At 37.1% G+C, this 25,935-nt stretch overlaps 1 protein-coding gene across 3 annotated transcripts in view; it reads right to left on the minus strand.

Annotated features, from left to right (window-relative positions):
* The window catches only part of tgfbr3 (transforming growth factor, beta receptor III), a 139,979-nt gene that overhangs the window by 48,796 nt on the left and 65,248 nt on the right, over nt 1–25,935 (minus strand). For all 3 annotated transcript variants that reach the window (XM_059983880.1, XM_059983883.1, XM_059983879.1), the window contains exons 4-6: nt 22,311–22,448; nt 985–1,168; nt 536–704 (exon numbers count right to left, since the gene is read on the minus strand). In XM_059983880.1, coding sequence (XP_059839863.1) covers nt 536–704; nt 985–1,168; nt 22,311–22,448 — 491 coding nt within the window. The remainder of the gene's footprint in view (nt 1–535; nt 705–984; nt 1,169–22,310; nt 22,449–25,935) is intronic.

The raw sequence follows: 25,935 nt of genomic DNA on the forward strand, positions 1-25,935 counted from the left end.
TGTGTAACTCTCTGGAGGACAAACTTGAAGCTGTCGCTATACCTAGGTGCTTTTAGCGCGAGTCCCTCAAGATTTAGTGAGCAAAAATGTTAGAAAATATGCAATGAAATGGGAAATGGTTCCAGGTTCATCTGATGTAAAATGAGTCAAGATACTGTCAGTCATTTCACAAAAGAGGTGGCATTGGAAGTTTCCTTCAGTCATCACCTCCTATCAGAACTATGCCTCTGCAAGCACTGTCCCAAAAATTAGCTCTGGTCATATCTGGGGCCGCTGATCACCTCAGTGGCAGGCTCAGACAAGTACCTTATAAACTAGATTACAACTTGCCGTAACAAAGAAAAAGTGATTTAAAAATGTGTATTACATTTAGAACTAATAAATTTTAATCATTAAATCACCTATTAAAATAATTAGCTACTTCTAGGTATCATGATAATGTTTAGCTTCATCACACTGCAGTTCAACATTTTAAGAAGAAATCAGCATTTTAAAAAGAATCAAAGATTCAAATCAGACCAAAATTCTCACTTACCTGTAAGGACTCGAACTTGGGGATTCCAAGTCAATAACATGAACCTCCTTTTCACCTATTGGGTTTGAGGATGTACAACCCTGTGCAGGTTGCATTGTCAAATAAGCTCCGAGATAATTCTGAGACAGAAAGTTCTTCTCTATAATGCATGTGGGTAACAATGAAGGATCTAAAAAAGTTATAATTATTGTTTTATGATCTATTCAGTATAACTGTGGCTAACAAAAATCTTAAATGCTAATTTTACCAAACATTATGGAAAAACTATATAGAGGTATTAAAAGCTAAACAAACAGTTGATTAAAAAAAATCAAACCTCTCATTTACCTATTAGGACTAATCACAAGGAATTATACAAGAACAACTATTACTTACAAACAGTTGTATCACTGCCAAAAGTTAAAACAAAAATCATTTCAGATTGAAGCCATAGAATAAGATAGACTTACCTTCACCTACTTTGATGTAAATATTATTAACCTTGTTCAATTCAGTGAAAGATGTCACAGATCCATATTTTTTCTGAGTCCACTGCAGTAAATGTTTACTATCTTGAGGCATTGAATGCTCTTCCAATGATTTTGATAAGGTAAAATTTACTGTTGGAAACTGGACAGTAGAATTCGTAGTCACCTGAAATTAGGAAGAATGAAAGCATTTTGTTAAACCTATTCATGTTTATAAACTTAAAAATTGCTTAATATTTAACACAGTCTAGATTGCTAGTATTCAGTAGTTCTTATTTTTTTGAACAGGTTACTTAAAGTTGACTGCTGGACATAGTTGAAGCTGAGCTTCAACCTGTGCAAACTAATGCAGATGGCATAAAGATGTGGCCTCCATTACTTTGCCCTGGATTATCTTTCTGAATTATATAATCTAGCATGGGATTTTTTAAAAAAACAAATACAACAGTATCACGTTAAAAAAAGAGTATAATTATATTCTTGAAAACTTCTTGATAAATCAGGACAAATGTTTAGTATAAATAGGTAACGGGTAAGATTTGTAAATATTCTAGTGGTTCATGGTGAGTTCATTTTTCTTATAACATGAAAACTAAGTTTTCATTTAGTCATCCTTGTGAACTTCAAGGTCTGAATTGAATTGACTTTATTACTTACATCCTTCATGTACACGAGGAGTAAAAATCTTTACATCAGGTCTCTGTCTAAATGTGCAATATATAGTAAATTTATAATAAATAGTATGTACTGTCATTGTAGAATAAAATATAGACTTAGAAACAGAAAATACTGTGCTGGCCTCCAAAGAAAATTTAAAACTTCAGAAATTTCTTGTTTTATGTTATGCCTTAAATATTATATCTGATATTAGACTTGGAAATCAAAAAGCAAAATAAATAGCAGTTGCTGGAAAATTAAAGTTAAGTACACTGGAAATAACAGATGATCAGTCAACATCTGTTGAGAGAGAATCAGAATCTGATTTAACATCAACTGCATATGTCATGAAATTTGTTAAACATCAACACAGTTTATTTTTTGCCATTAAATCAGTGTATCAGAGTTCTTCTCATACTGTTTGTGACAATTGCATAGAGTGAAAACTGCACTTCCAAAGTTCGCAGATGAGCATTTTTGGTTTTCCCTATGTAATGCTGTATTGAAATGTTTCCCTTTTGACATGCCACAAACTTTTATAGATGCTTCAGGCAGTCTTTGAGTTGAACAACACTTTTCCAGCTACCTAGTATAGATACTGAATGAAAGAGTGCTTCAATATGGTTATGGTGGGGGACAATGTTCCTAGGGGTTCAAAGGGAACTGGATGGCTTTGAAGAAAACACTGATAACATGAGGCATGATATTTTATGCACAGGGATTTAAAAAAAGTCCAAGGTCACAGCCAGACACTCCTGGAATGAAGTCAGCAGGGTATTCCCTGTAAGGACACTAACGCAGTCTTTGAATGCCTAATTGTTGAGGAAACCTGCAGGGCAGGAAGATACCCTGTGAACTGAAGGCATAGTACATTACTACTCCTGTCTTTGGCTATGGAGCTTTGGCGACCTCTCAAATTCAGAAATAATCATCTAAATGTGAGCTATGGCAGCAATCAGCTAGGATGAGGAAAAAGAGTGACAGCAATTCTGAGGGGCAATGCAGTCAAGATTTTATCTGAAGTCACTGAAGGTTCCTTATCTCAGAAGGAAAAGACACAATTTCACTGTTGACACAGTTTTAAGCAAAATGGATGTAGTAAAAACAGGATGTTTTGAGAGTAAATAAATACATTTTTCAGACCACTGAAGAAGTAGTCCACAAATTTTGCAAGTTGTACTATTTTTTAAGTCACCTGGGACAGCTTTATGCCAGAAAAAAAGTGATTCTAAAAAAGAGGGACAAAATTTGTCGCTAGTGCATCCAGAGAGGCAGTTAAAATTTTTTATTTTAGTTGTGTGAACAAATTTTGAGTCCAATAAATCTTAAGTCTTAAATAATCTCCCTGGTATTAGACATTAACTGGTACTGTTATGATGTCTCATTCCTCCAGATTTTAATTAATGTAGGAGTCTAGGAGGTAGTGTGCCATTTCCAATTACTATAAACATCACTGCAAGGGTCCACAGGAAGTCCTACTGAGTGCCTGTGCAATAGACAATGGCTTACTAAGTCCAAGCTCAAATTTTGATAGCTGTTTCTTAGCCATGATTATTACCTTCATAAATTGGAAACATGAATTTATTCAAACTTAGCCTTTAAAACTTGAAAATAATTTGGGAATAATAGTTGTGCCGGAATGAATGAAGACACTACAAAGTTTACTAACGTTTAAGCATAACATTGAGTAAAATTTGGCAGCTACAGACCCAGAGCAACTGGCTTTATTGTAGCCAGTCCAATACACTTCATGTTTCAGTGATAAATAACATGTGCCCTGCCCAGCAATTTGCATTTTGATACGCCTACCTCTGGTCTAGACAGTCTCTGTGAAATCAGTTTTCTGCAAAAAACAAACATGCTGTTTGTATAAGGTGGAGAATAACTTACAATAGGATTTGTTTAATTTATTATTATTATTTCCACTACCAACACTCCATTATAATGGAAGTTGTACACTTTTCCACCTCAAGTTTCTTCGTAAGGGCTACTTTCCCAGGACTGTATATTTTCCCTTCTAGTTCCCTGATAGCTACATGCTGCAGCACAAATTTAATGCAGATGGATTGGACTCTGACATTCCATTGATTGGTAAGAAGTTACAGATACAGCCAGCTGTTCAACCTTTAGAAATAAGCCTTTGGAATTTTTTTTGTGCAATTAAACAAAGTAATAAATGCAAGATTTAGTTTGGTACAAACCAAAAGAACCATAATTAAGGCCTGTCATGGTATCAACAACAACGTATATTTATTTAGTACCTTTAGTTAAAAGTGTCCCAGGGTGCTTCACAGAACAGTATGGCACAGGCAACCAAAAACTTGGAGCAGAAAAATGGTAATGAGGTGGTGTACAGTAGTGAGATAATCACTGATCAGGTAATGTCGCAACAACAACCTTGCACTCAATGTCAGTAAGACCAAGGAACTGACTGTGAACTTCAGAACGAGGAAGTCAAGGGAATACTCACCAGTTCTCACTGAGGGATCAGCAGTGATGAGGTTCAAGTTCTGTGTGTCAACATCTCTAAATATCTATTTTGCACCCAAAAAAAAACTGATGCAATTAGAAAGAAGGCACGCCAGTGGCTATATTTTATTAGGAGTTTGAGGAGCCTTTGTATGTGGTCTCACGTGGTCTGCACATACCAGCTGTGTGGTGAAAAAGGCACAACAGCACCTCTTTCAACTCAGACGGTAGAAGAAGTTTGGAATGGGTCCCCAAATCCTTTCTACAGGGGCACAATGGAGAGCATCCTGACTGGCTGCATCACTGTCTGGTATGGGAACTGTACTTCCCTCAATCATAGGACTCTGCTGAGAGTGGTGCAGACAGCCCAGTGCATCTGTAGATGTAAACTTCCCACTATTCAGGACATTTACAAAGACATGTGTGTGAAAAGGGCTCAAAGGATCATTGGGAACCAGAGTCACCCCAACCACAACTTGTTCTAGCTGCTACCATCCGGGAAACGGCACCACAGCATAAAAGCCAGGACCAACAGGTTCCAGGACAGCTTCTTCCACCAGACCATCAGACTGATTAATTCATGGTATCACAATTGTATTTCTAAGTCTTGTTGTACATACTATTTACTATAAATTACTATAAATTGCACATTGCACATTTAGACAGAGATGCAATGTAAAGATTTTTACTCATCATGTAAATAAAGTATGTAAGTAATAAAGTCAAATCAATTCAATGTCACCAAGGACACTCGCAAGTTTCTACAGATGCAACATGGAGAGCATTCTAACTTGTTACATCACCAGCAGGTATGGAGGGGCCACTGCACAGGACCAGAAGAAGCTGCAGAAAATTGTAAACTCAGCCAGCTCCATCATGGGCACTAGCCTCAACAAGCACTGAGGACACCTTCAAAAGGCAGTGCCTCAAGAAGACAGCGTCCATCATTAAGAACCCCCGTCACTCAGGATATGCCCTCGTATTGCTACCATCAAGGAGGTGGCACAGGAGCCTGAAGATGCACGCTCATCATTTTAGGAACAGCTTCTTACCCTCCATCAAATTTCTAAATGGGCAAGGAATCCATATACACTACCCCTCTTTCTTTGCTCTACTTACTTAATTTAAATAAATAAATAAATAAATTTCTTATTGTGATTTATATATACTTTTAAAATTATGCCTTGCACTGTACTGCTGCCATAAAACAACAAATTTCATGACTTGAGCCAATGATATTAAAACCCAATTCTGAACTAGTGCAATTTAAGAAAATCCAATTTCAAGGCACCAAATAGCCACCCACAGTTGGCTGAAAACAAATGGAAATATGCAGATTTGACAGGGATGCAGGGCTGGGGGATAAAGAAGCTTGATGGATGGACACCTGCATGCATCTGTGGGGAGGAAGAATTGAAATTTGAGATTGTCATGTGAACAGGGGAAGTCAATAAATACATTTCTGAATTGGTTTATCATTGTCACATGCACCAGGCTGCAGTGAAGAAGCAGTCTTGCATATCATTCATGTAGATCAATTTATTGCAACAGTGCTTTGAGTTAGTAAGAGGTTAGAAAAAATAATAGAATGCAGAATAAAGTAGAATGCAGTACAAAGAAAGTGCAATGCAGGCAGACAATAAGGTGCAAGGCATGACGAGGTAGACTGTGAGGTCAGGAGTCCATCTTTTTGACTGCTCAATAGTCTTATAACAGCGGATTAGGACTGTCCTTAAGCCTGGTGGTATGTGCTTTCAGGTTTTTTTAAACCTTCGGCCTGATTTATTTTGGGGAGAAGAGAGATTGTCCGGGATGGGGGATGGGTGGTGTCTTTAATTATGTTAGCAGCTTTACTAAAGCAATGAGACATTTAGGCAGATACAACAAAATTTCCAAATGTAGAGAAAGTTGGGAGGGGAAGAGAAAACACATGGGCAGGCCTGTGAGGAAAAAGAAAGCAAAGATCATAATGCAGGGAAAATATGGACAGTAAAGACATTAGTGAATAGTAATTGGTCAGTCTCAAGGAAATGTAGACAGAACAATTACTTAAAACCAAGAGCAGAAAAAACTGAATGGTTAAAACATTACATTTAAATCCTGAAATTGTAGATTATTTGTAATTGCTGAACTGATTATTTAATGTGGAAGACAAAATTATGAGAAGACTTTAAAGCTTAAGCTGAACTTCATTGGAACAGTTGTATATAGTCAAGTACAGAGAGGTCACAGTTGGGATAGGGATTGGGAGAGCTGGTCCCTGACGTACACCTTTCCAGCACTTCTTGCATCCAATACGTATATTATTTTTTTTCTTTTGGATCACTAGGTATGTGAATTTATGAAATTTATCATCCAACATAGATTACAATGGAAGACAAAATGTGCTTTTATTAATTATGACCTAATTATTGTAGGTCATCCCCTAGTGTGACTAAAACGGTTAGGGTGTATTTGGAGTTAGAGCATATAGCAACTAACTTCAGCTTCCAACCTTCAAATCTGAATATAGACTGTAGATTAAATTTTAAATTCAGCCCTGAACAATGGGTTCTTAAGAGCTGTGAATCACAGCTAGAAAGACCAGACAATGTTGATTAAAATTCATTTATGAGTCACTGCAAGTGTGACTCTCAATTCATAATCTCAGCTACATTTTAAAGTGTCAATGTATCAGTAAATGAATGGTGCCTTAACAATGGTAATAGTAACATTCAATGAGGTGCATCACTATAATTATTTGTGAGTGCAATAGGGAGCAGAAAAGACCTATTTTTCCACAGCAAGAGGGAAAAGCTGCTATTCTTATTAAAAACATGTGTAGACATAACCATGTTGGTATTGAACCCCTGGATACAATTCAGAAAAGACTTTTAATGAACTCACCAGGTCCAGAAAAGTAAATTTGTTTTTGTACTGTATCAATTCAAGACAGAGCCTACACCAATACAACCATCAAATACTCTCCAGTAAGACACTTAAGTAGGACTTTTCCATAGTAGTAATACGCAGCTCAGGGTTACTTGTGGAAAGTCGTAGACTGATGAGTGAAATCTTCTCCAATTCTGCATAACTGGACACTTATATTGAACTTGAGGAAGTTGTGAACAGAACCAAGAAATGTCACTTAGTGGGGAGTGGGGGGGGAGGGGATGCAAAGACAGTAACAACAAAAAAGCACATGCCATACACTGAGGGAACTGGAAGGAATTTGGAAATTCAAAATTAAATTTTCAATGACAATACCAATTTGATGGCTATCTTATTTTAAATAATTACGTCTGCCACAGCATTGTAAACAATGTAAATTACTATTAATGGCATTGACTGAAGGTACATAGTACAGAAAAGCATTATGCAGCATACTTTAATCCTTGGTGCTTAAGTTTAAATTTACGCAATGAAAATTTGAATTCTTATAATATGGATGATATATTTCCAAAAACTATTTGGCACAGTTGTGCGGCTATTGGAGCCACAGTCTTACAACACCCATGACCTGTCTCAATTCTGGCCTCAGGTGCTGCTTGTGTGGAGATTGCACAATCTCCCTCTGACAGTGTGGGTTTTCTCCAAATGATCCAGTTTCTTCCCACTTTTCAAAAGTGTGGTGGTAGATTAATTGGCCACTTGAAATCGCCTCTAGGTGAGTGATAATTGCTTCCAGGCCAATTCAATGAGAATGTATGAAATTAATGTAGGATTAATATAAATAGGTGGTGGTTGGTCGATGCAGACTTGGTGGGTCAAAGGGCTATTTCCATGATGTGTGCGTCTAAGTCCAGGCAGAGGTACCATCTTACTATTCTATGCTTAATAAAATATGCAAATCTTCAGATTTCGTTGTATAATTACTTTCTCCCAAGCTTGGCCATTCCACGTTATTTCTTTTAAAGTATAAAACAGGAGAATGATGATAAAACAACTCTTGTTGAACGTGAACCTAGATAAGGTTGATTAGGTCATCTAAAATAATGGAATCTTTCTCATGCCTCCTGAATGGTGGAAGTTATTGATGTAATTTTTTTAAAGTTTTTGTTTTCGAATCATGTACAATAAGGTATTTTCAATTAAGCCTTTAGTTTGATTAACTCTATGCCCCTCCAACCCCTACAGATCTTTTTCTCATTCTCTGTTGTATAAATTCCTACATTTGGATCAGGATTTGTTTAAAAAAAAAGCAGTATTTATAGCAGCTACTTTTCTATAATCAGTTTGCAAGAGTTAAAAAAAGAAAAACAACATGTTTGTTTGCCTGTTTTGACATCCTCAGGGCATATGAAAAAACATTACCATCAATGGTACTTTTGTTGCGTGCTGCAATTTATCACAAGCATTAATCAGATTATTTAAAAATATTTTTAAATGTTGCTGGTTGGGCACATTAATTGGTCAGGGCCTTAGGTACAAGAGTAATGTGTTACTCACTTTTACTGCAAACAAGAGAAAATCTGTAAATGCTGGAAATCCAAGCAACAGACACAAAATGCTGGAGGAACTCAGCAGGCCAGGCAGCATTCCTGCCAAAGGGTCTCAACCCAAAATGTCAGCTGCACTCTCTTCCATTGATGCAGCCTGGCCTGCTAAGTTCCTCCAGCATTTTCTGTGTGTTACTCACTTTTACTGATCTGCTTTTAGTGACTTCTGAGCAATTCAAATAAATAATCTAAAATCCATCTTAAAAGTCAACACTAAATTGAAGCTTAGAACTTGAATACACAGTTCATCCTTTAGGTCAACGGCCTGAAGTGAAAACTGAATAAAGTTTGAAATGAAATATTCTGAAGTTGCAGAGTCAGTGGAGAATGGCAGACAGACCAAAACAGAACGTTCTTAAGAAGATGGAGACCAACATAGATCTATTTTTGATAAATACTAAAAACATGTAGTAAAATAGAAATGAATGAAAGCAACTATGGTAAAAGAAACATCCCCCTTAGATGTTTGATTTGCTGAATATTTCCAGAATTTTCTACTTATTTTCTTTTAAAAATAGTGAACAATAGTTATTTCACAAATGGCGTATACAGTACGGTGCAAAAGTCTGAAGAGCATATGGATGGCCAGGGTGCCAAAGACTTGCACAGTACTGTAGTCATTTTATGTACTGCACTGTACTGTTGCTGCAAAATGAAAAAATTTTTCATGACGTGTGAGTGATGATAAACCTGATTCTGACATGGGTCTATATTGTGGACTGAGATTGGGAAGGGGGCAGGGGAAAGGGGGGGGGGTGTCGAGTAGCAGCAGAGAGACTTTCTATAGTGATCAATGAAGCAATTGTTTGGAATTAAATTACCTTGCTTGGTATCACAGGGCTGAGTGTGTCTGCACCCATGCCACCTCCTGTCCCACTTTCTCTGCCATCTGTCCCACACCCTTCCCATGGTACTCTATTTCCATGCCATTCCCAACGTCCTTTGCTCCCGCCAGATTCACAAATTCACTCTTTGCTTCACGTAGGCAAATACAGTACTGTACTAAAATCTTAGGCACTCTAGCTTTATTTGTCTCGGATGTTTGCAGAGTGCTGTAAACACTGAATTATTACTTGAAACAAGTTAACAAAGGTCTTAAATATTCAATTAGTCTTTCTTTTGACAAGTTATGAATAAAAATATATGGGAGTATTGATGAAATCAGACTAAAGTGAGCTTTTGTCATATTCAAATTAGTTGATTAAAAGTTAAAACAAAATATAATTCTATGGTGTGAAAGACATTCGTGATATAGGCATTAAAAAGCAAGGTATTTGCAAAAACCAAGTTAACTATTCAAAATATCTATGAATGAAGGTATTTGGCAATTTATTTACTCAATATTTCATGGATAAGGTAATATGTTGTTCAGTGTGACAATCTGTCAAATTTAGCACTACACTATGTTGTTAATTTACTTTTGTCAGCTAATTTTAAATTCTTCCTTTGAAATTCAGAAGTAGGTCTGCAAAGTTGAAAGATAATGGTTAGATCAATAACCTAAGAGGCATAGATCCCGAGAACAGCCAGAGACCTTGCCCCAGGGGAGAGATGGCTAATGCAAGGGGGATAATTTTAAGATGTTTGGGGGGGGGGGGGAGAGAATGTCAGAGGTAGTTTTTTTTTAAAACAGGTAGCTGTTTGGAACTCGCTGCCAGGGTGGTGGTAGAGGCAGATACATCAGGAACGTTTAAGAGACTCTTATATAGGCATGTGGATGAAAGAAAAATGGAGGGTTTTGTGGGTGGGAAGCTTAGGTTAATCATGGAGCATGTTAAAGGGTTGGCAATGTTATGAGCCAAAGGGCCTGAACTGTGCTATATTGTTCTATTTAACCTGGAACAAAGAAAAACATTAAAATGAATGACATTTAAAACTGATTTATATGAAAACACCAATCTGTTAATAAATCTTATGGAAAGAGTCAAGAAAGAAATTTCAAAGGATTCTTATGGCTTGATTAAAAGTTTACTTCTTCACTGTATGTCAATATAAATGATTAATTTATCATGCTTGATGGCCACATAGATGGGTTCAAGTAAATAATATTAATTATATTTGCATAACTTCTGAAAGTATTCGTGATGCATAACCAAGAGATAACTTTGAAAATAATAAGCAAAAGGATGAAGGCCAAATTCCATGTTTCAGGATTAGATTAAAACAAAATTGAAAACAGTGGATGATGACAGTTTAATTGTTAAAGTAACTGTTTAAGCCAACATGCCATTCAAATTTGTAATTGGGTTTTAAGAAGAAACAAGACAGTCACTTGTTTAAACATCTGGAATGTTTAATTGGCTTGCTCTGAGATTATAAACATAAATTATAAATTCAGCAGAACTGGTGTATGCATTTTCCAAAAAAATGGGGAATTGACACAAATATCTTTGAGCTGCCTGCATTAATACAAATATAAATTTCAAACTTATGTAAGATTAATATATCTTCAGTGAATCTTTTCAGCTTCAATTGCCACCTGTTCTTCAGGAAAACTCATAAGCCTAAAGAAAATTTGACCATAAAACAACCCAATTGCTTACAGGGATAAATGTTTCCTTACCCAATTTTGGTTTTGTGTAGACAATTTGGCCCCAGACCTTTTACATAATCCAAATGGCTGAATTAAAGAGTGAAGATGGCACAACTGCCCTCAGTATTAAGGAGCCCTGGTAAAACAGAATCAAGTGAAAACTCTCTGCTGGCTGGAGTCAGACCTCACACAAAGGAAACTGGTATTGGTGTTGAATGTTGATCATGTCAACCCCAAGGCATCACTCCGGACAAAGTGTAAAGCTCAACTTCTTCACTTGCTTCATCATTGACCATTTCCAATCATCATGTCAGGGATAGGGTGTAAATTCCACATGCAACACCTCAGCCAATGGATTTGCCCTTGCCTTCATGCAGCAACACCTTGACAACATTCAGACAAGATCTAATTGACAACTAACATATGCTCCGTAAGAGTGACGGGCAATGGGACAATATCTAACAAGACAGTGTTTAAGGGCTTATCCTCAATATTCAATAGCCTCACTCTCACCAAGTCTCCCACCATCAACAACCTTTGGATCACCACTGATCAAAAAACTCAACTAGACCAAGCATACATATATATCATGGCTATCAAAGTGAGTCAGAGGCTGGGTTTTCTGTGGCAACTGATTTGTCTCCTGACACCCCAGATCCTTTCCAATATCTGCAAAGTACAACCTGGAATGCTCTCCATTTCCCTGGGTGACAACTGCACTAGCACCTCTTAGAAAGGAGAGCCAATGAGTCCACTTGGCTGGTATCTTACCCACTTCAGAGATTCATTGCCAGTACGCAATAGCTGCCAAGTGCACCATCTACAACGTTCACTCCAGGTGCTCATGATTACTCCAAAAGAGAAGAGGCAGCAAATGTACATGAGCACCAACACCAGCAGGCACCCCTCCAAGCTGTGTATAATTGGAATAGATAATACAACCCTGTATACAATAATGTACTGCTGGCAACGCATCACCTCTAGGCTACTATCCAACAAAACAGCAGGATTCTTTCACCAAAATGACTGTGGCAGTTCAAGAACATAGCTCAACACCACCTTCAAGGACAATTAGAGATGAGAAATAAATGCTTCCTTGACACTGACACCCATACGCCAAAAACTTCATGAATAAATAAAAAAGAGGCTTGAATGAAATCACCTAGAGTTACCCTGTACGTTCTAGAATACCCCATCAATAATTGTAAATTAAATCCATATGAGCCATTCGCAAACTCAGCAAGTACATTATCTAATGGGAAGTATTCAAGTGCTGTTAACAATGAGCACATCTACTACTGAAACTTACAACTTTTCCTTTGTTATCACTAGACTTGATCATTTCAATGTACTTCTGACTGGGGCCCCTTGTTCTGCCCTCTGTTAACTGAAGGTCATTTTTTTAAACTACTAAGTATTAGAGTTGTCCGTCTTAACCCTAACCCAAACATTCAGCAGCTGTAGCTTGCCTATTACCCCAACACTCAGATTCACCAACTCAGAGTTAAGCAATGGTTTACTTTTAACATTTTAACCTAGTTTTAAAAAAAATTGATTGCCCTGCCCCTATTCAATATAGTTTATCCCTATCTTTGCTGTCTGTCATAGCCCTAAACCCTCCAAGATACCAATGCTTCTCCAATTCAGATCTTTAAGGCATCACCACATTTAACATGTAGACATGAATTTAGTTAGGCTCCTCTTTACATCTGTTTTCCTTTAGAATGTTCCTTAAATTCTAACTCTATGAGTCTCAGCAGAGACCAGATTAATAATATCACTTAGCACATCAAATAGCTGATCTATTAATAGTTGAAAGATGTGTGTACTCAGAAGGTCTCCTCTCACAGCACAAGTTGTGGGTATCTGGGAGCTCTAACCCCAAAAGTTTTTAGAACACCTATGTGAAAAGTTATCTGAAGAAATATCACATTTGTGAGAAGTCACCCAAGTGGCAGAAAGGTAGAAAAAGTAAATGTAAGAGAGCAGTCCAGCTTATTTGGAACGGTCCAGGAACATCAAGAAGAATGACGAAGAAACAAGGTGAACTAGAATCCATTCCTCTACCTATGATTACAGACACTATGTTTGTCTACAACTCAATGGTATGTCTTTTTAGTTTATGAGAATTGTACCTAATTTTGGAAATAGTTGGTGTTTTAGAAATAGTTAAGTCATTTGGAAATCTTTTATAAGATAGAAATCCTGTGAGTTTTAAATGTTCTAAAAATTTTATGAAAATTTAAGCATGCATCACCAAAAGATGAATGAACTGTGTTTAAGCTATTTTGTTAGGTGGAAGTATCTCCTCCCTGGTATGTGGGGAGGGGGGGAGGTTAACCTACCACTCAAATAGTGAGTACTTGCAGCTAAACTCACCGTGGAGGAAAAATAGGGAAGTGAACTTGTCTTTGAAGAGTAGGTGGTTACACTAATTGTCCTTTAAGTGAGTACTACCATAGTTCTCTGTATTGGATAGGGCTTAAGACCTTCATTTGAGTTTAGACTTTGTGGTCAGCAAACCCAATACAATCACACCACAGCCACAGCTTCTTACTAGAATAGGAAATAAATTTCTGGGCAGGTCAACGGAAGCAAAATTATGGAATAACTACATAACATTTGAAATAACAGGGGCAGATAAAGAAAAGCTGTTAGTGTGGGCAACTATTGTGTTTGTCTCTGGATAATTAATATGGATGAGTAATTTCTTTCATACAATGAACCTTGAATCTTGAGGTATTGTCTATCCTTCAATTTGTGTCCACTACAGATAACTTCACAATATCACATCTATGCCTATGAACATCAATTGTGGGTGTCACTGGTGCTGTTGACCAATTAATGGCCAATTTACAGTAAAAAAAAACATGATCTCACCATTACTGCTATGGTACTTGGTTATAGATAATTGAAATTATGCCTCAAAATATTTCTTTGAAAACAAAGACATCTAGTTTATTTGGTTTTTATAGCTTAAGCAATACTAGGACTGCGACTGTTTTAATTATCCTTAATCTTTTTGGAAGAAAACAATTTTTTGGCAAAGATGGAAAATTTTACAATGTTTAGATTTCTGATTTAATATATATCTTAATATTTTTATGGCATTTGCATAGAAAATGAATGATTCTTATGTTTGGTTCTCCTGTTGCATTATATACCCAGTGGCCACTTTATTAGGTGCAGGAGTGGAACCCAGTGTGGTCTATTGCTGCTGTAGCCCATCCACTTCAAGGTTCAATGTGTTGTGGATTCAGAGATGCTCTTCTGCACACCACTGTTGCAACACGTGGTTATTTGAGTTGCTGTTGCCGTCCTGTCAGCTTGAACCAGTCTGGCCATTCTTCTCTGACCTCCCTCATTAACAAGACAATTTTGTCTATATAACTACTGCTCAAAGGATGTTCTTTTGCTTTTTATACCATTCTCCATAAACTCTAGAGACTGTTGTGTGTGAAAATCCCAGGAGATCAACAGTTCCTGAGATACTCAAACCACCCCACCTGGTTCCAGGGTCAAAGTCATTTCGATTACATTTCTTCCCCATTCTGATGCTTGGTTTGAACAACAACTAAAACATTTGACAATGTCTGCATGCTTTTATGCACTAAGTTGCCACCACATGATTGGTGGATTAGATATTTGAATAAATTAGGTGTGCAGATTTACCTAATAAAGTGACCACTGAATATGTGGGGAAAGTCTTTGTTACTTCATTCAGATTGTGGAGATAGCTTTTTTATGTTCAAGTACATTGCCAATATGTCTGCCTTCAGAGCAAACCACTTTGTTAATACTAGGATTTTGGCAAAATATGTGGGTAAATAATGCCCAATTTTAAATTACAGATTTGGCATGATTACCAACTTTAACATTATAATAAAATTACTGAATAAAGAACAATTCATTGTTCGGTGAGAGACGTAATAACATATGAGCAGTTGCAAATCATTTAATAATATGAATTTAGGGCACAGATGGTGTCAAAGTAGAGAACAATGGACACATGCGTAAAATAGGCTATTGGGTAAATTAAGTAAACATGCTGAGAATCATTACAGCACAGAATGAAGTCATTAAGCCCACTAGCATATCAGCTGTTTGTAGAACAATCCTGTTCTTCATAGACCTGTCCAATTCTCCTCTAAAAGCTTTGACGAACTTTATTTCCACCATGAGTTTTAGTCACAAGCACTCCATAAATAATGAAGATTGCTACACATTCCTGCAGTATTTTTACCCCATCACTTTAAATTTGTGGTTTCCAGACCTTGCACGATTTAATTGGAACAGCATCTGCTTATCTACCTTGTTCAAACCCATGATCATGTTGTACATTGCTATCAAATTGACTCCAAACATTCTCTGCTGCAAGAACAGCTCGAGCACTCAAGTTTAATGGGCAAAGTCCTTCTTCTCTAGAAAAAATACTGGTTATATCTTTTCACTCCCTCTTTTAAATTACATACTTTTCCTAAAGTGTGGTGACTCGAATTGAATGTAATATTCCACTGGTGACTTCACCAGTTTTATAAAGAATTAATAAAAACGCCCTACTTTAATACTCTATGCATGTATTTCAGAAGCCCAGAAACAATGTGCTTTAGTAAATACCTCATCAACATGTCCTATAACTTTTAATAAGTAATGCAAGCTTACACCGAGGCACTGCCATTCCTGCAGTTAATTTAGAGCTGTGCTATTTTGTTTGCATCACTCTCTTCAATATTTCTGGCAAAACGTACAGCTATTCCTCAATTTATAAAAGTTATGCATTCCTGAAAAAATTCTGTGATGTGACTTGCAATGTCATTTGATGACATCTGACACAGGGATTCAGGATTGGTAATGTGGATCACATGTAGAACTGTCTTGTCAAAGGTAATGACTGACATGGTTTAATCAACTCTGGGTAAAAAATCTGTGGGGTTTGTGCCTAAGAGATAGGTGATACCTGTTCCAATTACTGGTCACATTGCTGCTTCAATGACCTGTATGACAAATACAACCTGCTAGTTAGCTACACTTTTTGGCTTAAGAGTATGCCATGGGACAGAAAACTTGTTGAAGGTGGCGACTCCAACTTAGCAGAGCAGAAGAAAGTCTTCCTTAAATGCCAATTCAGACGTGACCTTCTAAATCAAAAAGTATATGTTATTCAACCTTCAGAACTAAACATTTGTTGAGCAAGACAAAAGACACCAGGCCAAATTTGTAAATACTTATAATTAAGTGATTGTAACAAGCAATCTATTTTCTTCTTCATAATACAGGATTAATTTTATCTCATTAGCTTCTGCACTCTGTGCATAATAGTTTGCAGCTTAAAGAATACCATGTATAATGATTACTTAGTTTAAGTGGTATCATTAGCTCATACCTGGCATGTGCAAAGCAGACAAATTTGTTTGTGTGGGGCTTTTGCATAACTAGATTGCATGTCTGAAATATAATACATTTAATATAAATTTTGACTCAGCTAAACAAATCTGTTATTCATTCTAAGAAGTTGAAATGATTCCAGCTCCCTCCGACCAGTATGGAGCACAAGTTTATGAGTTTAACAAAGTGGTACTTCTCAGATAAAATTGAGAATGGTAAAACTTTATTCAGGTATCCTCTGTAATTGTTTCTATAATATAATGTTTTATCGTGGAATTCAATTCTGGATCTGTTTAAAACACAACTGAAAGGTCCACCTTTGATTTACAGATAAATAATTTGGTGAAGGAAACAAACAACACTGGAGTTCCAGCAGGTTTGTCACCCAGCCAAATGTCTAGTGTGAAGCATCAATGCTCAATGGTTTAACGGTTTTAGTCCTAGTCTAATGAAGGCCGACATTATGCAGTCTTACAGTAAAAAAAACTAGAATCTGGCTAACTGAAAAGAACATGGGAATACTTTTAAGCTGTGGGTAATGAAAAGTCCATGCTGAACACAGCAAGACATGGACAAAATCCAAACTTAGGCTGATAAGCAGCAAGTAACTTTCAAATCATGCAAGCCCCAGTTAATGACAAAAGAAAGGAATTTATATCCATGAACTTATTATTCTTGATCATACTCAAGGATCGCCCACACCACCCCATCCCCTCCCCCCCCCCCCCCCCCCCACTCAACTACCAATACAAACAAACTCAACCAGGTCCTTGAGCACAGCTCTTACTGTAAGTTAGACACTCCATGGTGGACTGGACATGATCAGACTCTGTAAAGTCTTTCTACTATCTGCAAAGTATCTTAATGATGTCTAAAGGCTTGGATGAGAGCAGTTTTGGATGGAAAAATACTGGACCAGGACAGAGTACTCTTGATTGGCAATTCTATCACTTTAAAATTCATTTCCTCTATCATCAGAGTGATGTGGCTGCAGAGTGCATCATCTATGGGATGCAAAGCATCAACTTGTCGAGGATTCTCTGACAGTACCGCCATTTTAAAAAAAATATACGTAAATTTCTTTTAAAAATGCAAATAGTACACTAGTAAGTTGTTGCAAAAACTTATTTCTAATTTGACATACTAAAATGAAAGTTGAGTCATTTTCATATTAAAGCTGCTGTCTATTGTGTTCACCAATAATCACAAGTGCTGCTGCAGTGACATCAGAATGCTGGATTAAGCTACTTCTAGACCCATTTTGTGATCCTAACCAAGCAGCAAAAGTTTCACTACAAAGGGGAAAATGCAACAGAAAGTAATAAATATTGACATAATAAACATTGATAGCCCTGTTTAAGTGTATTGGCCCACAACATGGACTGCTCATTTTCCTCCATAGATGCTGCCTGACCTGCCAAGTTCCTCCAGCATTTTGTGTGTTACTCAATATTTCCAGCATCTGCAGAATCTCTTATGTGAAAGCATTGTTATGATACTTCAACAATCCTTCAGAGGAACCATTTATAAGATTTGTCTCTTGAATTGCCATATCAGATAGACTTTTAAAAAATCCTTTAATATTTTCTCTGCCTTTTTCATAATTGTTCATTTACATTTTCGTGGTGCTGATTTAATAACCTTAATCAAATAGTTATTTTCACACAATAGCCTTGATATAATGTCTAGAGTTAAGTTCGCTTGTAAAGCAAACCAGGTTCAGCCTGACTAGGATGTGTAGAACTTGATAGGTCATTGTCTATGACTAGGCCAAAAGCTGAGCACTATTTTGTTTCAACTTATATTAAAAAAAAGTCACTACAAGTTGTTTGAACTCATCTCAACTTCAGTTTGGTATGTACAATGTAAAACAGCAAACTGACTATAATTCCAGAAAATAAACAGAGAAAGGTAGGGATTATAAACACAAGAGATTCTGCAGAAGCTAGGAAATCATAAGCAATATTTTCAAAATGCTGGATGAACTCAGCACATCAGGTAGCATCTTTGGAGCAGAGTAAATAGTGAAAGATATAGAATGGTGTCAAGTAGAACTCCTTACAAGTAAGAAGCAAGTATGATTATCGATAGTATCTTTTGAGGTGGTGTAAATAATAATTAGGGGATGAAAGGAAAATACACCAAAGGGTGCAGTAGCAGCACAGCAACTAGCAGAACTGCCAAAAAATATTCAATCTACTTGATCAGGTACATTTGCATTCTGGCGCCGTTCGGCCACAAATTCAAAATCTATTTAACTTTCCCCCTACTGCTTTTCCTACACAACTTACCTGAAGAGTCTATTCCACATCGTCAACACCCTTCACATCAAACACAATTTACAATAGAGGATCAGACAGTTTAAAGTAAAGATACATAAGAGACAGTGTTTGTTTTTTTTTGCCCTTTTAGATGTTTTTAACTGAACCTTTGATCAGTAACCCTACTGCTAAACAAGAGTAAGAAACTCTACTTGGACAGGGAATAGATAGCTAAGTAATCTATTATTCAGGTTTTAGGAGAAATGGCAGGTTAGGGATAAGGTGGTTATTTACAAGGAAAATAAAGGATTCAAGACTGTTCATTTTTATTTTTTAGTACACAAGGATAAAGACGAACAAAATGTTTGTTTCTCCAGATACAATGCAGCATAAAAAAAAGCATAAAACACAACAAATAAACAATCCTATAAAGCACAATGTTCAAGTAACTGTGTAGCCACATATACACAAGATTAGCTTCAAGTGTAAAGGTAAAGTGGCAGTTTATGGGGGGGAGGGATGAAGGGTGCTGAGGGGTTGTGGAGAGGAGTGGCTGATGTGAATGTAGTGGTGGTGGGGACTGCTGGAGTGGGCTAATGGGCAAAAGTGTTGATCAGTCACCAGCAGCCCAAGAACTAATATAAGCTCTGCCAGTATTATGACAGTAAGGATGCCAGCTGTTTTTTGAATGCCAAGTAACTATTTAGTTGGCGAGGAAACAAATTCTGGAACTGTCTGGATCATGACTCTTACTGAATTGATGTAGTGAGGAAGGTTCTATTTGGATATTTTCCATGTTTACCAAAAGGCTCAAAAGTCTGAAAACAAAGTCTATTACAGAGTTTTTCTGGCTGCTTTCTGTGTTCTCATCGGCTGCTGCATGGAAGGGGAAGAGATACAGTTCTTCAGATTTAGGTGCACTATTCAAAGAAAACTAAAGAGAGACTGAAAACTTAAGCTATTATCCTGTACTTGTATAAACATGTGTACTATCTGGAAACTTAACTTGTGGTTCTTCCATATGCTCAGCTAAAATAACTAATTTTTTGTTTCTGTGATTCCACGCCAGTCCTTCGGGCATACTGCCTAAAAGATTGTGGGTAGTGTGTCTGCATTAATTTTCCTTTCCGAGAACCTTCATCATGTGCACACAATTTACTATTAATGGGGATGTTTCCAGTATTTGCTTAATGGGACTACATCCAGATTCAAAGAACGTAGTATTTTGTATATATATTAAAAAAAAGAATAAACTGCACCTGATTCAAATTCCATTCAGGTGCAGAGGTGTGGGAGTGTCTATGTCCGTGTATGTCTGTGTCTGTGTTTGTGTGGTGAGGGAAAGAGTTGAGGAGATGACCAGCTATGATATATTGTTGCCAAAGTGGTAAATAAACTGCTAAAGGTAAAATAGGGTATGTATGTCAACCCAGAGTGACTGAATGGTGTTAATAATGTTCCTTATTAATTAGATTTGTTTTATTAAGTTTATAGTGCATGACATTTGATCCTAAACAGCCTCATGCATAATACCGACTCATTTGTATTCTGTGAATATTTTTTCTTCTTGATCACCAAATAACCTCCTGTCAAAAAGAAGGATTGAAAGCCAGATAGCTACACTTCAATATCAATTGGAGGAAACTTAGATACTTCAACTACTAATGCCAATTAAAATGTACTTGGTAAAGCTGCTAAATTGAACAAAGATCTGCAGAATTTGTTTGTCTGGACGTTTGTCTGAGTTAAGTGAAGCCCTGGATACTGAAAAATCACTTTTTATACTCTTGGCATCCAAGTTCAGCATCTATCATTGCTAGACAGAGAACGAAGCTTACTACAGTCTCCCAAACATCTGGAAGAGCACCTTTTCAATTTGGCTAAGTTGGTAGAATTTTTCATTCTTGAAGTCATAAAGTTGTAGCATCCGGACTTGGTTCTGGACATAGTCTAGACGTACACTTCAATTCAATACCAATTTGCTCAGACATTGCAAATCCTAAAACGTAATTTTATGTTCTTACATAAAAAGTAGATTATTTGGATAATGTTTTCCACTTAGGCACCATCAACAAGAACAGATTGACTAGTCAATGATTTCATTACTCTATATAATACATTTTTAGATCATAAAACCATAAGACATAGGAGTGGAATTAGGCCATTTGGCCCATCAAGTCTGCTCCGCCATTTAACCATGGCTGATCCTTTTTCCTCCTCCTCAGCCCCACTCCCCAGCCTTCTCCTCGTAACCTTTGATGCCGTGTCCAATCAAGAACCCATCAAGCTCTGCTTAAATACACCCAACGACCTGGCCTCCACAGCTGCCTGTGGTAATAAATTCCATAAATTCACCACCCTCTGCTAGAGAAATTTCTCTGCACCTGTTTTAAATGGTCACCTCTCTATTTTTGTTTACTGAGTAGAAACTTACAAGGTCAGTAAACACATTTCAAGGCACATTCATTGACACAAAGTGAGAAGAGTTAAAAGGTTCTACGTTAATTAGACTCTTAAATTAACTAAGTATCTACCTTTAGTTTTAATAATTCAATTGGTGAATAATTTTGTCTTCAAAATTTGTATCAATTTAAAATTTTGCATCTGACAAATTATTTTATTCGTCTTTATTGGGTCCAGAATCATGAAATGGAAGGACTCTAATTCTTCCAGCTATACTGTCGAAAGCCTTTCTTCTCTGAATATCTATTAATTCTGTTTGAACACTAGAAAATCTTAAACCAAACTTTAGATTGATAAACAGATTACAGGATTGGATTTTAGCAAGTATTTTTTCTTTGTTCAACTGACAAACATTATTATAACCAAGCTACACCTCAGCCTTTTATTTTGAAACCTTTAAGGTTTCAGTTAATATTGAAATAAAGAACACTAAAACATTATGGAGGTAAAATACGGAGGTAAAAAATAGGAGGCCAACCTTCATTGTATTCTGAAAAGCATAGGTACGATTTCTTTTATGTTTAGAACATAAAGCAGTACAGCAAAAGATTTTTCAGTCCAAGATTTGATACTAACCCTATATTAACTTGCTCAATGATTGATCTAACCCTTCCCTAATGCAGCCTATAACCCACCATTTTTTCATATATACATGTGCCTAACAGTCTTTTAAATTGCATCAGACTCTATCACCACCTTAGATTGAGATCATTAGCTTGTAATTTTGCATTGGAGAATTTTTAAAAATCAGAGTCTAACTGCCCAACGATGTCAAATTAAGCAGAGAGTGGGCAAGTTTCTTGTCATTACAAAATGACAAAAGTTATGACTAGATACAAAAGTTATGACCAGATACAAAAGTTAATCTGAATAACGGTAAATATTTTCCACCACCTTAATCATGGAAAACAACAAAGGCCATTTCTTTAAAAAAACGATTTATTTAAAACAATGCCCAAAAATATTTAGAACAGTTTTAATATCTTTTTCTATCAACTTACTTTACATTGCACACCATCTACTTTCTTTCTGTGTCTTGTTAACTGAGTCTTATCAACTTACATGGAACAAACGTTTTACTTCTGGTGCCAGTTGCTTTGCCTTTATAATCCAAGCCACAGGTCTTGGGGAATTCAACACAAATACCAAAGACTTCTGATGGACTTCAACTGAGGAAATGGGTCTCAAGTTCAGTGTTACCTTTTGAAAAGAGTGAAAGAGAACAATTGTCATTTATTATAGCTAAAGTAGCCTTAAAATGATGATACAAGTTCATTTGTTGCAAAGTTTTTATGATTGTCTTTGCTGATGTTAGTCTTCAAACTATCTACTATCTTTGTGAAAGGTTAATAAATACACAGCCCTACATTTTTAAGAAATAATAAAACAAGTGTTGTCTCTTTTTTTAAAAGTGTATATCTGTTAAAAGGGCTCATTAGTGAAGAAGATATCCCCAGCATAACTACTTCAACTAGGAGTCAAGAGGAGGCCACGCGCAGGTCGATGGAGCAATGCCTTATCACTCCCACTCCGACATGTCTGTTCATGGCCTCCTCTACCGTCAAGATGAGGCCGCACGCAGGCTGATGGAGCAATACCTTATCTCCCGCCTAGGTAGCCTCCTACCTGCCGGCATGAACATCCAACTCACAGACCTCCGTTGATACCCCTGCCCCCCCTTACCCCCATCCCTATCCATTATTTCAGTCTGGTTCTCTTTCTCTCTCTTTTTCCCCCCTCACTATAATCTCCCCCCAGCCCTACCTTTCTTTCTCTTTTATTTCCCATAATTCTCCACCTTCCCCCAGCCCATTTCCCTCTAACCTATCACTTCTTAGCTCTCTACTTTTTCCCTCCCCCCCACTTCTTATCCCCCCTTGACCATCCCATGTTATTTCACTCCTGATGAAGGGTTTCAGCCCAGAACGTCGTCACTACCTCCTCCCATAGATGCTGTCTGGCCTGCTGAGTTCTGCCAGCATTTTGTGTTTTTATTTATTTCCAGCATCTGCAGATTCACTCGTGTTGCCTAGTTTAGAGTAGATGGAATCAGAAACTCAGAAAAGTTAGCAGAAACCATTTAAAAGAATGGCAATCATTTTTGTAACTTATTTTTTAAGTATTAACACAGCCATAGTGATTTAAAATAGTATATCTCAGTCAGTACTGCAAAGTGTTTTTCACTAACCTGTGGTGATAAGAGTCAAAATTGAGAACATCCTCACACAGCCTGATTAAGCAGTCACAGGAACATATCAATCACCTAACACCCAAAACTCATTTATCACTACCTTTGATTGTGTCCTGTGCCATGACAGGAACAGGACACCTGACCATTAACTCTCCACTCTCTCCCCAGAATCATCCTTATGAACCTAAAAATACAACTAAGTCTGAGCCACTACCTCGACGCACATCACAGCTTGGTGCCATCTTGACCGGAAGTGCATTAAAGACTAAGTCATGATAATAGGGACAGATCATGGGTAACATGCTTGCAGTCATAAAAACACCATCACACTTTGTATGCTGCCACTAATACAATTTTAAAACAAAATTTCCATGCTCTTATGGATCCCTGTGAGACACTGTCAAAGGAATTGATAAAATCAATGTAGACATCATCAAATATACTGCCCTCAATCGCTGTTACTTCCTCAAAATAAAAGCTAATTTATCTCTTCCTCTCTTTTTTAAACATTAGTAAACTGCTAACAGCCCTCAAACTTACTGGTGCATCTCCAGTAGCCAGTGGAATTGAAAAATATGTCAGAGTCTCCATGATTTCTTTCCTGGTTTCTGGGGTATATTTAATCTGAGCCAAGCAATTTATTCATTTTCAAACATCCCTCTTTTTATTACATAAATCCTAGCCAGTATTTTCACACTTGTCTTTCTTAACTATGCACTTTTTTGTGAATATAATTGCAAGATTTTCACAGGAATGCTACCCACATCCTCTGCTTCCACAGATGGGTTACATTTTTGCTCTCCAAGAGGCCCTACTCATTCCTTAGTCATCCTTTTGTTAGTTTTTTCAAACTTGTTTAAAGTCTTTGGATTTAGATTTCTGTGCTATTGCTTCATAAACACTAGAGATTCTACAGCCGATGGAAATCCAGAGCAACACACAAAATGCTGGAGGAACTCAGCAAGTCATTTAGCATCTACACAGGGGATATACAATCGACATTTTAGGATGATCAGGACTGGAAAGGAAGGGGGAAGACCATAAGACGTAGGAACAAAATTAGGCCATCTGGCCCATTGAGTCTGCTCTGCCATTTCCAATCTTCCACTCAGCCCCAATCTCCTGTCTTCTCCCCATATCCCTTCATGCCCAGACCAATCAAGAATCTATCATTCTCTGCCTTAAATATACAAAAAAACTAGGCCTCCACAGCTGCCCATGGCAACAAATTCCACAGATTCACCACCCGCCGGTTGAAGAAATTCCTCCTCATCTCTGATCTAAAAACAAACCCCTCTATTCTGAGACTGTGTCCTCTGGTCTTAGACACTCCTCTGCACATCCACTCTTTCACCTTTCGGTAGGTAGAAGCCCCCTTCTGGCTTCTCTTTTCCTTTCTAGCCCTGATGTAGGGGTTCGACATGAAACACCAATTGTTTATTTCCCTCCATAGAAGCTACCTGATCTGCTGAGTTCCTCCAGCATTTTGTGTGTTGCTCATTTTGCTTTGTACACTCTCTTTACTTTCCTAATCTCTCATTTGATTTCACTTTTACAAGACTCTGCTTTCTGCTGAAAAAGGTACACTTGGCTAAACTGTGAAGTATATTCTACTACTTTGTGGTATTGCAGCACACCGTAAAAGTAAAGTTGTCTTACTGAGGATCTACTCCTAACACAGAACGATCAGTTATTTCACAGCTATCGTGCAACAATTTATTAATAATTACCAATTTTAGTTATTTGCAGAAATTATTATGAGTGTCAGAGACAAAGGTCCAAGTTTTAGAACTTGTAATTTCATTCAGCCAAGCTGAGTAGTCAATATAAAATATGGTGCTGGTCATCTGGCACAGGCTCTATTGCTCTGCTGCTTTTAGTGCTCCAATGGGAACTGCCTGAAAGGCCCCATTCATCCAGACAAGGTCCATCTTCTCAGATAACCACACTCACTGCCAATTAGATAATCAGAGAAAGCATAGTGCTCTGAAAATTCGGGGTTACAGTGATACCAGATTTTGCAATACTTTCAATTCTATCACATACTTTCAGTAAACAATCTATCAGAAGAAAGAAATTTAAACCTATTTTAAACATTTCAATTATCATTGAAAATATTTATTTCACAGTATTTGACAGAAGGAAAACAGCATTACTGACCTTATCTGATGTAGTGAATTACTCAAATCTACAGAAGACTTAACCTTAGTGTCATTCACAAAAGGCTATGTGACAATTTTCTGTAAACTCCATATGTATTCTGTTTGTCTATTCTACTCAGACAATAGCAACAAAGTCAGAAGAAACTTTTCAACTGAGGCCCCATAATAGACATACTTGATGTCAATAGGCCAAAGACAGCTGCACAAGTTTTGTTTCCCAGGAGACGATAGTTTCATGCAAGGCTGAGAATTGCCACAGCAACCGACTATAAAAACAATTCCCTGATTCAGGCCTTCAGCTTCTGCTAAAACAATTTAAATTGTATAGCAAGAC

The sequence above is a fragment of the Hypanus sabinus genome, chromosome 11 (assembly GCF_030144855.1).
Source record: "Hypanus sabinus isolate sHypSab1 chromosome 11, sHypSab1.hap1, whole genome shotgun sequence".
NCBI classification, from domain to species: domain Eukaryota; kingdom Metazoa; phylum Chordata; class Chondrichthyes; order Myliobatiformes; family Dasyatidae; genus Hypanus; species Hypanus sabinus.